The sequence below is a fragment of the Molothrus aeneus genome, chromosome 1, assembly GCF_037042795.1.
Source record: "Molothrus aeneus isolate 106 chromosome 1, BPBGC_Maene_1.0, whole genome shotgun sequence".
Taxonomy (NCBI): Eukaryota; Metazoa; Chordata; class Aves; order Passeriformes; family Icteridae; genus Molothrus; species Molothrus aeneus.
Window position 1 is genome coordinate 136,845,119 of NC_089646.1, and position 15,889 is coordinate 136,861,007.

The 15,889-nt window shown below is 50.3% G+C and overlaps 1 protein-coding gene across 1 annotated transcript in view; it reads left to right on the forward strand.

Annotated features, from left to right (window-relative positions):
• Nucleotides 1-6,070: 6,070 nt before the first annotated feature.
• Nucleotides 6,071-15,889, forward strand: part of EXT1 (exostosin glycosyltransferase 1) — a 177,227-nt gene continuing 167,408 nt past the window's right edge. The window contains exon 1 of the mRNA XM_066565833.1: nt 6,071-7,218. Within this exon, the coding sequence (XP_066421930.1) occupies nt 6,272-7,218 (947 nt within the window). The 5' untranslated portion in view covers nt 6,071-6,271. The remainder of the gene's footprint in view (nt 7,219-15,889) is intronic.

A 15,889-nucleotide genomic window follows, 5' to 3' on the forward strand; every position in this document is an offset into this window, starting at 1 on the left:
TCCTCAAAGAAGAAAAGCCAATAACCAGGCTCTGCTGGGGCTGCCGGTGCTCCCGGGGACAGCAGCCCCAGGAGCCTCCCCTGGCAGCCGGGCTGCCTTTGCAGTGCACAGCTGTTACCGGCAGCCCGCAGAGCCAACGCGCTGCAGGAAGGGCCCCGGGGCTCGTGTCGCAGCAGCCCCTGGAGCTGACCCCCTGTCCCACTGAGGCTCAGGGCCAAAGCCCAGCTGGCTACAGGCAGGCTGCTCACAGGCTGCAGAGCCCCATGTGCTCTCCATCCAGCACAGGAGCGAAGGGAACTCCCAGCCAAACCCAAGGACATGCCAGGAGCAGCAACAGGCAGAGTGCTAATTAAAAAAGCCCTTTTGAAACACTGGGGACAGAATGGGAATGTGTCACGTGCAGTCATTCAATGCCTCCCTGTCCCTTCCTCGGGGATCACCGGCCACAAACTCACTCACAAAGTGAAAGCGTTTGCCAGCTCCTTCCCAAAACTGGAGGTGGAGGTTTAACCCATGACACTTCTGCAGGCCTTCTGGCAGCATGCTGCCCACGTTCCCCTCTGCCAGACCTCCTGCCCAGCAGGACAGGGAGGGGGGAGGCCCTTCCCCAGAGCAGTTGCTGGCCAAGTCTCTCCTGGGATATCTTGGGTTGGGAACTGGGCCAGCTCTGTGCAGGGAGAGCCAGTGGGACCCAGGAACCTTGCTGCTGGCTGCCCCCAGGTCACCTCCAATCCTGGTCACACCTGAGACAGCAGGCATTCAGGCAGTCCAGGAGCTTTCCCACCCCCACCACTTCAGATGTTCATGGATTTATGTTGTTTCCAAATTAGGTTGGACCCAAAGAGAAACTTTTTATGAATTGATGCACTCAAAATAGCCACAGAGTGCTAAATCCTCAAATTAATCTCATACAATGCTACTGTCAGAGCCAGCTGCCTGAATTCAGACCCTCAGCACTGCCACCCTGCTCCATAACCAACACACAGGGCCCTGACCCTACAGCAAATTTGAGGCAATGCCTTGTATGTCTCTGGCTTTTCCCCAGCAGAGCTCTGCTTCGAGATTAAGATCTTAATATTTATAAGCCTCTGGTTTTACTATCTGTTTAATATCATGGTAAATCAGGTGCCTACACTGCTATTCCTCCAACTCACCTTCTTAACAAAGGGCAGTTACATTTTTCCTTAAAAATAAACTAATTATAAAATCACTGTGATTTTCTCACATTTAAACAGCCAATTATTTCTGAGGATGTGAGAAACTGAGAAACAGCTGTTGCAATGTTGAAGCTCAAACAGTTACATCTCTGCTATTTTAATGGGTAAGAGTCAATATTTTTTATTCCCATGTGATATTACCAAGACATGATAAGCAACCATAGCATTAGTATTAATTTGTGGAGCAAAGATCACTTCAATTTGCCCCAATGAGGAATAATTTTAACAGAAAATTAGCATTCCACAAACAACCCTTTTGTGTTCCCCCCCCTCCTTTTTTCCCTCTTCCTTTGTTTTTTGATAAAGCATCACAACCCCGGGTAAGGGCAATTTGAAGGCAGAGACAGCTTTTAAGGCAGCCTTAACTCTTTCCAGACGGGGGAGTGAACTTCAAAAAATGGTTTCCAAAGTTTATCTTGGCATTGTTGACCACTGAATAAAGGGAGAGCACTGACTTTGCCTCTTACCAGAAGGTGAACAAATATCAAATAGGAGTCAGTTCCTCTCCCACTGCCTCCAGGTGAGGATTTCTGCTAAAAGCTTTGCTCTTCAACCTGTGTATGATCACCCAAACCAAAGTGGCATCTGCAGGTACTTGGCATCTGTAGAAATCAGGCTTATAAAGACAGAGCCAAGCCTGGAGCTCCAGGCTGCTGGTTCTGCAAGGCTTTGCTTTAATCGTTGGAAATCCTTGTTGCACTTAGCCAGGGAGAAGCATGTGTGCAGCACAAAGAATGGTGATTTGAGCTAAGCATGGAACAGAGTCACAATTTTTAATTGCACATGTCTGTCAACAAGCCCTTTCAAACATCTTAGCTCCATTGTACTTTTATCCTTTTTCCTCTAGGATCATGACACACTTGACAGTGATGATAAATCAGCTCTCATGCTGTTCTATTAGCCAGGAAAATATTATCAATCCATTTAGCTGGAAATGTGAGGCCCACAGGTAGTCTAGTACAGTGATTACCCCAGGAAGCTACCCATAACAAGCCAGTCTCAGCAGGGGAGTGCCATTCCACCCCCTCAGAGAGGATGCTCTCCTGGAAATTGTGGGGGTGATTTTAGGTCTCCTACTAGGACAAACACTTTAAACACAGCATTACCAGATCAAAAAAAAAAAGGAGGGTAGGGACAGGTGAGAGAGAGTGAGAGCACTTTCCTCTAATGTTTTGAGTGGATTTCAGTGCAAGAAACAAGTTTCTATCTTCAGGTTTGAACTCTATAGATGGAGAAACATCTAATGCCCAGTGAATCAGTCAAGGACATTACTCAACAGCATCAAAACTAACATGCATCCAAGTGTGTGAAGCAGTAGGAAATTCTTCCTACTTCCTACAAATTAAAAAAGTGGAAGGTACCTCCAGATTTAAGTGACAGCTGAGCCAGGAACTCTGAGGAATTAATTTTTGAAGGCATTTAAAGCTATAGCTGGACACCAAAAGAGACCCAAAAATGAGGAATCCACACTAATGTGCCTCTCTAAGAATTTGGCCCCAAGTGACTTGCCACAGATTGGGCAGGTGTTAAGTTACAAAGTCATAAATAGAAAACCAATTCCCTCTCCTGGCCTTTCATTTAAAGGCTTGGACAGATTCCCAGACAACTGTCAGCCACATGAAGATATAAATTATTTAGAACAGTGCAAAGGGCAATGAACCAGGGTCAAAAGCCACCTGCAAACTTGCAGACCCTTAGCAGGCAGCAATGGCCAGAGCAAACCTGGGGTTGGTTACTCATGTTCTTGCCACATGGATACACTGAATACCCTTTCTCCACTGATTCTTCCTAGTCTTCAGGCAGAATTTCTATTATACACTGGTTTCTGCTCCATCATCTACCTGCCAGGTGGCAGATGCAGGCAGGAAAAGGTAGGCTTCCTTTTCTGGAGTGCTCAGCCTCCAGTGCCTGCCCAGGCTGTGGATAACTCTCCAGCCAAAGAACTGAAGGCTGGCTGTGTTATTCCTGCCACGCTGCCCACAGGGCCTGAGCAGCAGCAGAAGTGAGCTGGACACAGGCTGATTTCAGTCTGCGACACAGGAATGTTAAACAGTGTGTGATGGCTAGTCTAGAAAGGTCTTCAAAAAGGCAACTGATCACCACAGCCACTCTCTCCCCAGTTACAGGCACACACACATGTCCTGGAGTAGGTTCTGCCTGGCACGATGGGATCTGGATCTCTCTGGAGCAAGCAGACTGTAACTCAGGAATCCTACACATAAAACCTGCTAGCAGTGATCTGTAGAGGTTTATTTATCTGTGGTCTAAAATGACAACCTCATTGCCTTTTTCCAGATGCAAATATTTCAAACCTGAAGCATTCACTGGCGCTATGAAGTCGGAAACAGCGTGGGTACCTCAAGGGCAGGGCAGTTCAGCTGGAAACCCAACAGCTCTCACTTCCCTCCTACACTTCCCTGTTGCAGGGAGCAGCACCATGGCACCACAGGCTCACCAGCACCACATCCTCAAAGCCTATTTGCAACAGCCTTGGAACAGGCAGCAAAGCTCACAGCCTTCCTTTTCTGTTTAAAACTGGTCCCCAGAGGCTTAATTTGCAGAGCAAATTTGCAGTAATGGGATTCCAGATTCCACCTTCCTGTGCCTGACAGAAGGTGCCTCTGCGAGCTGCCTTGGTTCACCTTTCAAGAAGCTGACCTCTTTTTTCCTGAACAGCATCTCAGTTCTGGAATGTGAGCTGTGACAAACGTTTCAGAGAAGGCTACAGGGCTAACGAATAGATTAATATTTAATCACACTTCCCCACTATTGGGTCATTGTCCAAAATTTTTGACTCCCATACCTAAATCTACACCAGCCACAAATATGACTTTGTTCTTAGAATCTGAGAATTTTTCTTATTATTCCCAACTTTTTCCTGCAACAGTCCTCCCCACAATCATATTATTTTTGAAGGGAATTGTCTTCTCTTGGCCTCAACTGGAGGCAAGTGTGGATTGACCCACATTTTTCTATCAGTAACGCACCCTTCCTTATAAGGTCTCACCACATTTCCTGAAGAGACACTACCTTCACACACATTATGGTGCATTTCTCCTCCTCAACTCAGCATCAGTGCAGGGACAAGAGGAAAGGACACAACAGCAGCCTCGGCTCATTCTTGGGACATGCATGGAAGAGTGCAGGGGTAGGGAAGCTTTCGGCCAATGCAAAGTTTCTGTCTCTCAGGTGGTGTAAGACCCCTCTATATCTAGCAGCTGGTAAGGGGAATTGCAGTGCAGGAAAGGCAAATCCAATTCTACTTTTAATGTAGGATATGAGCAGCAAGGAAAACACGTTTGGACAGACTTAAGCATTGGATAGTTACTTGGCATCCAGGGTCTTGTGCAAGCACTTTGAAGCCCATCCCAGGTAATTTCCCCACTATTATTTGCTGAGCTAGCAGGACTGAAACAGATACATCCACTGGCGCTACAATCATCCCTTCCAGCACTGGGTGCCAAAGCAAGCTGGGGCCCCAGCTGTGTTCCCGCCATCCCCTCCAGCCTGGCTTCACCATGCAGGCCATCCTGCCGGAGCGATGAGGGCTCTCCCAGAACACAGGCTGCTGGTGTGGAACGGACTGCCAAGGAGCAGATGAGGTTAAGCTCAAAAACGTAGCTGCAGGGATGGCTGGGTGCTTAAGCAGCTCTCCACAGACCACTCGTTTATCAGCATCGTTTTGCTATCGGCCAGCCCCGAGGAGCCGCCTCAGTGGTGCGGAGGGCCTGCTCCCAGGGGAGGCCGGGCACACCGCATGCCGGCCGGCGATGGCGGGGACACCCGGGGGTGCGAGGGCAGCGCCGGCAGCGGAGCCACGTCCCGGCCGGCCCCGTCGGGGAGAGAGGCCGCCACCGCAGTCCCCAGCCCTGCTCGCAGCACACAGAACTCTTGTTACCGGGCGCCTCGCTGCTGGGTTTTTAGGTCTCAGCCCCGGTTTCGGGTCTGTTCCCTCGGGGCCGCTCCAGCACAGCGGCGCCGCACTCGGCAGGGGGCGGCAGCGGCGGCGCCGGCACAGAGCCGGCTCGGGGCACCCTCGGCCGGGGGCCGAGGGCTGCACTGGCAGGGGGGGCGAAGGAGCCCCCGAGCTGGGGGTCACTGGATGCCACCCCGTGGGGCAGCCCCGAGCGCTCGGCCCGGTCAGCGTCCCCCGGGACCCCTCAGTGCTACCTCAGCAGCGGCGCCCCCCGCCCGCCGGGTTATGAATGGGCGCGGCGGAAGCCCCGCCCCCCCGGACGTGACGCCCGCCAATGGTGGCGCGGGGTGCGCGGCGGGGTGAGGTCAGCGCGCGGGGCCGGGGCGGGGGTGGCGCGGGCCGGGTGCGGCGGGCGGGGGTCGCGGCCCCGGGCGGGCGGGGTGGGCGAGCGCGGGGCTTGGCGGCCGCTGCTGCCGCGGCCCGGGGGAGGCGGGGAAGGAGGGGAAGGAGGGAGGGGCGAGCAAGAGAGGGAGGAGGAGAAAGAGAGGGAGGAGGAGAAGAGGAGGGAGGAGGGTCCTCGCCGCCGCTGCTCTGTCCTGGGGGCCATTCAGCGGGAGCGAGGCGAGGAGCGAGCGACGCCCGGGCCAGGCGTGGGGCGCCGGGCGATGCGGGGCTTCGTCAGGCTGCGGCGCGGCGGCCGCGGGCTGTGAGCCGACGGGGCTGGGCTGGACTGGGCTGGGCCGGGCCGGGCTGGGCTGGGCTGGCGGCGCGGGGCGGAGAGGGGTGGGCGGGAGCGTGGCGGAGCCGAGCGCCGGCAGCGGCGGGAAGGCGGGAGCGGCGCTGCCCGGTGCCCGCCCCGCGCGGGGGGCCGGCCCTGAGTGCATGCGGGGCGCCCCGCCGGGCCGCCGCCGGGCCGCCGCCCGCCGCCCCTGAGACACCGGCGGCGAGAAAGTTGCGGCGGTCGCCCACATGCGCGGCCGCGGCCGGCGGCTTGGGGAACGGCGCCGAGCGGAGGTGGGCGAAGAGAGTTTGAAGCGCTCGCCGGCGGGAAGATGGCGGAGCGGAGCTGAGAGCGGCGCCCGGCGAGCTCGGGCTGCCCCCGCCTTCCTCCGCAGCCCCCCGGACCCCCGCCGGACACATGCAGGCCAAAAAACGCTACCTGACGCTGCTCTCTGCCGGCACCTGTCTTGCCCTGCTGCTCTACCTGGGAGGTGTGCGGCTGCGGGCGGCCCGGCACCCGCCGCCCGGTAGCCGGCATGGCCCGCGCCCCGGCGGCGCCGAGCGGCCCTGGCCCCGCTTCCCCGACGCCCTGCGGCCCTTCGCGCCCGCCGAGCGCCCGGGCCCCGAGGGCGGCGGGCGCGTCTCCCCCCGTCAGCGGCGGGACGCCAGCGCCGGCCTCTACCGCGGGCGCCGCTGCCGCATGGAGTCCTGCTTCGACTTCGCCCAGTGCCGGAAAAACGGCTTCAAGGTCTACGTGTACCCGCAGCAGAAGGGGGAGAAGATCGCCGAGAGCTACCAAAATGTCCTGGCCGCTATCGAGGGCTCCCGGTTCTACACCTCGGACCCCGGGCAGGCCTGCCTTTTCGTCCTCAGCCTGGACACGCTGGACCGAGACCAGCTCTCGCCCCAGTATGTGCACAACCTCCGCTCCAAGGTGCAGAGCCTCCACCTGTGGAACAACGGCAGAAACCACCTAATTTTTAATTTATACTCCGGCACCTGGCCCGACTACACTGAGGATGTGGGGTTCGACATTGGCCAGGCTATGCTGGCCAAAGCCAGCATCAGTACTGAAAACTTCAGACCCAACTTTGACGTTTCTATCCCGCTTTTTTCTAAGGATCATCCTAGGACAGGAGGGGAGAAGGGATATTTGAGGTTTAACACCATCCCTCCTCTCAGGAAGTACATGTTGGTATTCAAGGGGAAAAGGTACCTGACGGGGATAGGGTCAGACACCAGGAATGCCTTATATCACGTCCATAACGGAGAGGATGTTGTCCTCCTGACCACCTGCAAGCATGGCAAAGACTGGCAAAAGCACAAGGATTCGCGCTGCGATCGAGACAACGCCGAATACGAAAAGTAAGTGAGCGGTGCCCCTTCCCCGTGCTTGTATCCCCAGGGCATGCCGGCATGCCCGCCGCCGCCGGGCAGATAGGAGCAGATGTGTGCCAGTGCGCTGGCAGCGGCCAGAGGAAGGCGTTCATCGCTGCTTTGGGCGAGTCGGTGGCTTCTCCCGGCACCCGTGAGGCAGCCGGCCGGCTCCGTGCTGCCTCGGCCGGGGGAGCTGGCGGGGCGGCACTGAAGGGCGATGCTGTGTCCTGCCCGGGGACTGTGACCTGCATGCGCAGCCTGATGGCTTTCCAAACCTTGCCAGCGGCGGAGGTGCTCCTGGAGGATGCGCTGGCATTTGGCACTGCTTTTTGTCCCCCAGTGCCTCTTAGGCCAGATGCCCTGTGCCTTCCCTGCCCTCAGACAAAGTTTGTACGAGTCCTCAGGTCTCTTCAGGTCGCATGTGAGCCAGGCTCCCGAAGTGGGTTGGTTGCTGAGGGTGATGGTTGGGATGCGCTCTCCAAAAAGCACTGCCTGGCGTGTGACCTGTGTCTGTGTATCTCCACAGACAAGTCTGTAACTTGCCTTGCCGTGTTTTTCCTCTCAGTTCAAACCAGCACAGTATCAGTGAAGGAAGGAGTGTTGGCTCTGTTTGTGTCCTGTGTCTGAGTTTCTGGTTTTCATATGTGAGAGGATACACCAGTGATGCGAGCTCAGTGTGTGCTTTCTGTGAACGCCTGGTTGCTTACCTTTCCTCGAGTTTTATTTTTATTTGTTGATAATGTCACTGTGAAGCCAAATTTTGTCTCGCTGTGTTGCTGCCCTTGTCTTGTAGTCTGCTTTTTAGGTTTGTATATATAGCTGCCGGGAAAATCGCTTCTGGGAATTACCTCCAGGATTGCGATGCTGACTAAGCCGTTTGCAGCTGATTAGTTTATTTAAATGCCGACCACCGCTATGTTTGCTGCAGAATAGGTTCCTGTATATGAAGTTTTTCACATGAGAATATTTCCTGGGTAGCATGAATTACATGCTGAATTAAAACAGACCAGCTGTACAGCAGTGCGTGATGTGCAGTGGGAGCTGCACCCAGAGCTGCCAACGGCTGGAGGGTTTTGTGGTGCACAGGGGAACGTGGGTGGAAAAATACTTCTGGAGAGTATTTGGGAAGAAACTACGTTGGCATTAATACTGGTGAAAATTTCCGACTGGCTGTCTGTTTCTCCACCGAAACTATCCCCGGGGGTTGGGAAGAGACCGGGAAGGTCAGCAAAGTCGAGAAGCCTGCGTGAAGTGCCTGGGTGAACTCTGCTCACCTTTTGGTTACTGTAATTCTGCTGCAGAGGGGGAGGAAAAAGCAGTGCAAATTCTCAGTGGAGTTTTAATCCCATTCATTTTCAGGAAACTGATGGGCAAATGGTGAAATAATGCATATGTGGAAGTGATACAGCATCAGTGCCAAATGATCAGTAGAGATACTAAGCTAAGCTCATGTTATTTATCACCCGGGAGTCCCTTTGGCTTGTGATCTCCTTCAGGGAATATATGCTTTGGGAAAGAAGGGAGACCTGACAGTTGCAGCCTTTCAGGGTGTATTGGATTTTTGTTTTTAGATCTGAGCAATTGGAGCTAATTTACAGATGGGGAAAATCCTGGTTATTTGCTGTATACTACAGTGTGTGTGCTGTCAAGTTGTCATAAAACCAAACATACCTGCCTGTGGTTTCACAGGTGTGAGTCCAATTTTTTTACAGCTATGCCATTTGGTCTAATAGAAGATAGACCTCTCCCTGTGAGTTCTGCTCCCCCTAAGTGTCTTTGCCACTTATTGTGGTGAGATTTGTCTATAGCAACCCTCAGGGGATATGATAGCGTGCACCCAGCTGTACACACTATCCATGCTATTCATACAGAAAGCATACTCGCTGCTAGGATGCAGCTGGATCTGGGGTGGGGAACTTCAACATTTGTTGCAATGCTGCTGTTAAAAGACAGGAACTAAAAACTGATGCTGTCAAGAAAATAAGATTACGCCAAGAATTGAGGCAAGCTCGGTCTGTGGTCAGGCTGCTGAGGTGGAGGGCTTTGCTCTAGTGAACAGCTGCAGATGCTGCAGCTCTTTGACCCCGCATCTTACCGGAGTGAGGGCACCTGGCAGAGTGTGCTGCTGCCCCTTCCCACTGGTGCCTCGGTGCCGATGCACAGCCGAGTGTGCCATCTGCTGCTCTGCCAGCACCGTGTCCTGCCAGCGCCTGTGTCTTCTGCTGCCTCCTCTGCGCCCGTAGGGACCGTGCCTGGAGCTCCACTCCCTTCAAAAAGTCTGCTAGGGTCACATTCCCAAGGTAGCATGACACAGCTGTCCAGTTGAAATGCTTCTGTGCTGATGTGTAACTCAGCTGTGAAAGCTGTAGAAGGAACTCCATTTTTCATCCCACGTAAAGCAGCATCCGATCATCAGTGAGGCTGTAGTGCTTGGAAAGAAGTGTCTCTAAATATATCTGGGCCTTGAAAACTGCACGTGGAATGGCTCTTGTGAGGCATTTGGGGCTTGGATTTAACAATGCATCTTCAAGGGTTTTAATAAAAAAAAAGTAAAAACATACTCTCCAGAATACGTCTGTTGGCATATCCATATACAATTGGGAGTTGCATATTGTGCTTTTCTGTACTGATTTTCCTATCCTTTGCTGTGATACTTGCACCACTTCATGTGAAAGACAGTAGTGTAGGTGCCCTGGCCATGGAGAGCTGGTCTTGAGATACCAGTGCTTGCCAGGGTGATGTATGAATGATTTGGTCTAGGTTAGAGGCCTTGCTAAGCTGGTAAATTAGGTGACCAGATTTTAAAACGTGCTAACCTTGTGTTAGCAGGGTAGTGGTACTACCCTGATGTGTTGGGTGTGGGGCTGCACAAATCACAAGTTACTTGTGGTGGGGTTTCATCTAGAGTGTAACATTTGGTATTGGGTTCACATGAGGTCCACCTGTCTGCTGGATGTGGTGTTTCCTCTCTAGGAGATTGAAAAAGCCAAGCAAGGTGACTTCCTGACCTCTGGAAAAATGCGTAGAGTGTCTTTCTTTGTTTGGGGAAAGCATGGATGGGCATGTGTGTATTTGACTGTCTCTGTGAATTGTATTGAAAGATCCATCTGTATGTCACAGCTAATTAATTTGCATCCTAGTTATGCATCTCAGCAGATAAAGCTGAGGCAGGCTAAAATGAATTACATTATCATGATTAGACCGCTGGCAAACAGGATATAAAAGAAAACAAAGAAAACCTCTGGTTTTCTTTACAGTGTCCTTGGTTGTCAGAGGTGGCCTTTGTCACCCAGCACTAAGGCAGCTGGGCTTTCTGAATTCCTCCACAATAAGATTTCAGCCTCAAGCTTTCCATTTCACAAAGGGTTAAGGGAATAAAAGCTGCTGCTGCTGAAGTTTGAAGACAGCCTCTTAAATATTTAATGACGGTCTAAATATATACATATGTACAATGTGTTTTAAACAAAGGCAGAATTCATATACAGGCTTAACTGGTTCCAAATAATTACTTTTTGGAAGGTAATATAAATGACTGTGGATACCAAAAGAAATGGAGGAATGTGATGTTCTAGTGAAGCCAGATGCAGAGAAGAAGTTTGCACCAAAATGAGAATCTTTCTAGGAAAGTAAAATAATGTCTGTGGTATATCCCCTGACCTGCAGCAACCCTGCCCTCGGAGGATGGAGAGGGTAGGGGAGATAGTATCAAAAAACATAAGGTCTCACCAGAAGCTCATGCAAGGAGACTTTTTCCTCATCCATGCTTGATATCTAAAGTTAATGATGAGAATGAAGAAAAAGGGGAAAAAAAGAAGGGAGTAGAATGGAGGAGGAAAAGTGAGAAAAAAAAATGTATTTTTGGAGAAAAGTGAGCTATGGTGGAGGGCAAATAGGATAATGAGGTGTTCTTTATCGACTAGGTTTTTTGTCTGGTCAGTGCTCAAAAAGCCTGTGTGATCATGACTGAACTGAGAAAAGGAGGTAAAACATGCAGGACCTCATGAGTGGGACTAGTTCTGCCAGAGGAGTTTGGAGGCGTGTGGTAGTGGAGGAGGAGCCTATGGCAGGAGCTGCTCGCAGATCGGCCTGGAGCTGTGGGTGCGGGCAGAAGGGGAGAGCAGCAGCACCCTGCGAGCTTACACCGGGGAGACATCTCTGCAGGGCACACAGTAGCACTAGGCAGGGTTGGATGTGTACTTCTACAGGAGAATGTATCCAGCTGAACATTTTCATTGATGCCTGGTACCCGGTAGGTTTACCTGGTGTGCACTCTACTGGTGGAACATGTGCCAATCACAGCTGAACCTGCCACCCTTGAAAATCGTGAGTAATGGTCACAGTCATGCAATAGGTACAGAATGGGAAGAAAAGCGGGTTTTAGTTTTGCTTCCTTCCCAGTAGGAATAAAATACACATACTGAAAAAAAGAAGTGGTAGAAGTGCACACGAGGGATGACTGCCACTCAGCAGACTGGCAGGAGAATGTGGAGTAAGGCTTAGGCTTGTCTGTCCAACCTGTGATGGTAATGTGAATGCTCCATATGCTTGTATGTGCATGTTTCAAACAAAGGTGAAATTCTTGTACTTGTAATATACTGAGCTTCCATGTATTGTACTAAAATACAAATGTAAATGCCACACTTAATCACTCACTGGATTATTTTTTTAATTATCTAAAAGCCTTCACAAGGCAGCTCATATGCAGCTATTTAGGACAGGTCTCAGAAATCACCCAGGTTCAGGGTGGCTGCTGTCCAGGACATCTGAAGTGAGATGGGGACCAGTCAGGGCATCTTGTATATCACCAGGCTGTTTTGGGAGCTTGGATAAAACTCAAAAAGTGCTTGGGCATTTTCCCAGAGAAACTTGGCTCCTACAGAGACCTGTCCCCACCAGACTACTTTTAAATATTGATTTTTTTGAGAAACTGGAAATTTTTCTGGTTTACAATACATTTATCCAAAATGCAGTAAACAGGTAAATAACAAAGCTTTAATGGATGTCTGAGAAAGAGGACTTGCTCTATTGTGTTCTTCCTCTTGCTCTCTGTATGTATTGCAGTGTCCTTATGTGCCTGTTGATGCTGATTTAATGCAAGTAGGGCCCTGAGGGGTAGGAGCTTCCAGAGGCTCCAGGCTGATGCCCTGGCAGGAGCTGGGAGCAGGGGCCACAGGGGCATCCCTAAGCTCACAGGCACCGTGCCCTCCTCAGCCTGGCCGCTGGCAGCAGGCTCTTCCCTCGGTGGATGCGCGTGGGAGCGGGTGGGTCCATGCGCGTGTTCCCGGTGCGAGCGGTGCTGGGCACTGCCGCGTGTGCAGGGTCAGGCACTGGCAGAGGAGCCCACCCTGCCCGCTGGCCTTAAACCAGGCACCCTCCTAACCTCAAGTAATTAAGTTTTCTTGTGGGGTGAGTTATTATTATAATTGGTTGCCCCAGGCCTTTCTGTGATGCTTCTATGAAGCATCTTATATGAGGCTGTGTGGTGACAAAGCATTACAGTAGATGTGTGATCTGGTCTGCAGCAGATGTTTTCTGCATGCACAATGTAGGTGAGCTTTCACAGCTCAAGGGGCTCTGCTTTTATTTTTCCTGCCTAGGAAAATTGATCTAGGATAGTTTATCGATAAATACTCATCATTGAAGAGACACTTGATGACAGAAAAAAATTCAAAGAAAAAAATTATCTGAGTCATCATTTTAAGTAGAATTAATCTGGAAACAAAGTAGTTTCAAGGGCTCGTTGAACCCAGATCAGAACTGAGCTGAGAGTAACAGTTCCAGCTACCTATTTTGGCAAGAGAAAGTCCTCTTGTGCCTCCAGTGAGGTGGCCTCAGCAAGTAAGTGCTGCAGAGCATCCCTTGGTGTTCCTGCCTTCTTACCCTCCCTGTCTGGATATTTCACAGGGCCAAGTCTGACTTCTGCAGGATGTTCTGTAGAGTGGCCCAAAGTATCCACTGAAACTGCTCCTAAAGGAGAGAGGTGGCTGAATTTGGGATTCTCTTGCGAGTTGTGTGCAGCTGCCTGCTGCTCCCTGCTGCATTGAGGGTGTTCCCAGCTGTGGCCTGTTTGCATCCATGCATCTGTGAAGTGGTGCATCTCATGGGGAGAATGGAATGGAACAAGAGGAGTTCCAGCTCGAGACAAACCCGAATGGAAACGACTACTGCTCTGACTGCTGCAGATAATCCTTTTGCCCCACATATAGTCCTGGAACAGCCTGCTGGAAAGTAAACCAGCAGCTGCTTGCAGGAGAGGGAAGTAAATGAAACTGGTCTGCACGAAGCACTTATTTACTCAACAGATGTGAGTCAAGAGAATGTGCTGTAATCTGATGATTTCTGGAGTATTATCTGTGATTGTTTTCCTTTTCTCTCTGAAGGCTTTTTTTCAGAAAATCCACAGAGTTTTGTGGTCTTGGGTAAACAAACTGTTTTGCTAACCAGAGAAGAATCGTTGGTAGGTACTTGGACAACTGTCTTGCCTGTGAATGGAGTTAAATGCAGTGTTTTGAGCTGCTAAGGTGACTGACTTCTCATGGACTTGGCTATATCTAGATGATAATGCAAGATTTATACTCTTGTCTCATGTCATATGGACATTAGTTTAGCCTGTGGGAATGTGTGAATATAACTTCAGGTTATATTTAAGGTTCTGCACCTTTCCACATTTCCAAGTATTTGGGACATACAGGTTTCACTGAGCTATAGATTTGTTCCTCTTCCTGTGTTGACCTAGCTATGCTGTACTTTTATGTGAGGCTTTGTGTTGCTCTTTTTCAATACAAATTTCAGGAGGAAGTAGGACATGTATCATCACTGTTTTGCCTTTAATTTGGGAGCCTCCTCAGTCAACTGTAGGGAGCATTGCTACTATGTAATGCTGATACAACTCGCCCCCAGGTCTCTAGAGAAGACCGGGAGGGAGGGAGCGGTGGCAGGGGTGCCTGAGATACCAGGTGTGCACCAGAACAATTAAAGATTCTAGCCAGAGAATGGTGGGAGTCCTTTCTTCCACTTTTACAACAAATTATAATTTGTAACAATTTGACAGCCACACTAGAAGAAACTATCCTGGTATTGTGGCCGGGGAGCCGCATAGCCTGGGAGGGTGTTTGAAGGCCAAGAGGTGGGAGATCAGCATACTGCTGTGGTGCAGGAGAAATTAGTTTAAGAAATTAATTCCAAATGAGAATGAAAGAGAAGAGATTCATTTCAAATGAGAAGGGGGAAGTAGTGTTGTAAGTAATACAGGCCCTATCTCAGCAAAATGTTGTGTCTTAACTGCTTTTCTGGGAAAAAACTAGCATGAGTGCTGCCAGGCTGACGGCTTTCCAAGTGCAATCTGATTTCCTAAAATCTTATCATTTCTTAGAACAAGGAAACATAACTGCAAGCCAGTCAGGAGGGTTAGGCCTGCTCAATAATATGAGAAAGAAGAGGCCGTTTTCTTTAAACATCTTGTGTTTCTGCACTTGTCTCTCCTACCAATTCTTGCTGAGATTTACCTTCAGTTTTTTGGGTGGCTCAGTGCTGTCTCCTTGGCCAGGATGCTAAATGGATGTTCCCTGAAAGGTGGTAGGGGTGGGATGTTTGTATCAGGTAAATAAGGCCCCCATTTCATACTCCAGTGAGACAGACTTTTCAACCCTCCTGCAGTCCCTGGGAGAAGTGAGGTGCTGGCAGAGCTGTTGCAGGAGCTCCTGCCTTCTCTTGCCTGGATGTCTCAAGCTTGCAGTCTGACAGCCAGGATTGCCACTGGCAACCATGCTTATGTTTCCATATGCTTTTAAAATGGAAAGGAGTCATTGCTTTTCCTAAGCATTTTTGAGGTTTACTTTAGTGCTTTATAATGTTTAAAGCCTGTGTAAAAATGAAATACTACTTCTGTATCCCCTTCTCAGGAAGCATCACTGAACATTGGTCTAAAATTATTTTCCAATAAAAGGTGACAGTTGTCAGAAGCAGTATAAAGCAGCTCTCCTCTGTGTGTCTGGTGAGGGCAAATAGCCTCTAAAGCTTTTTTTTGGGTTTTACTTGTCCTGAGTGAGGACATGTTTGGTATATGAACCTTTTAACTCTCCTTGCTTCACTCAGCTGCTACCAAAGACCATTGCTTTTCCAGGCACTGAAGCGCTGTCGTTCCTGATCACTCCTCCAAGGACTCCTGCAGTGCAGTTAGCAAATTCAGTAAAGCTTCTGTAAGTTGACTTATTTCTCCATGATGGTTTCTAGTCCAGAAATACATGAGAACAAAATAATTCCTGGGTTCCTAAGTGAATTTTCCATTTATTCACTTTTTCCCCCTCTAATATCCTCTTTGTGTTTATGAATGAAACAGAATTAGGGCTAATTTAGTTGATTGGCTGCAAAACAAAAGTATTCAATGCTAAGAATGAGAAATGAGAAGGCCTTTCTGAAATGTTACTTCTTTGCATAATTATAATAGATTATAATTATACATTTGGGTGTTTAGCAGTGGATTTGCTGTAAACACGGTCGTGGGAAATCTCTCGTCGCTCGCTTGTGTCGGTTCGAGTCCCAGTGCGGTCCCGTTGATGGCTGTACCAGCATCTCTCACATCATCTTCTCTTTGGGCAGGGTGATGTGCCACAGAGAATGCAGTCTCCAGTTCCCTTCCCAGCTCCTCCTACAAAATTAC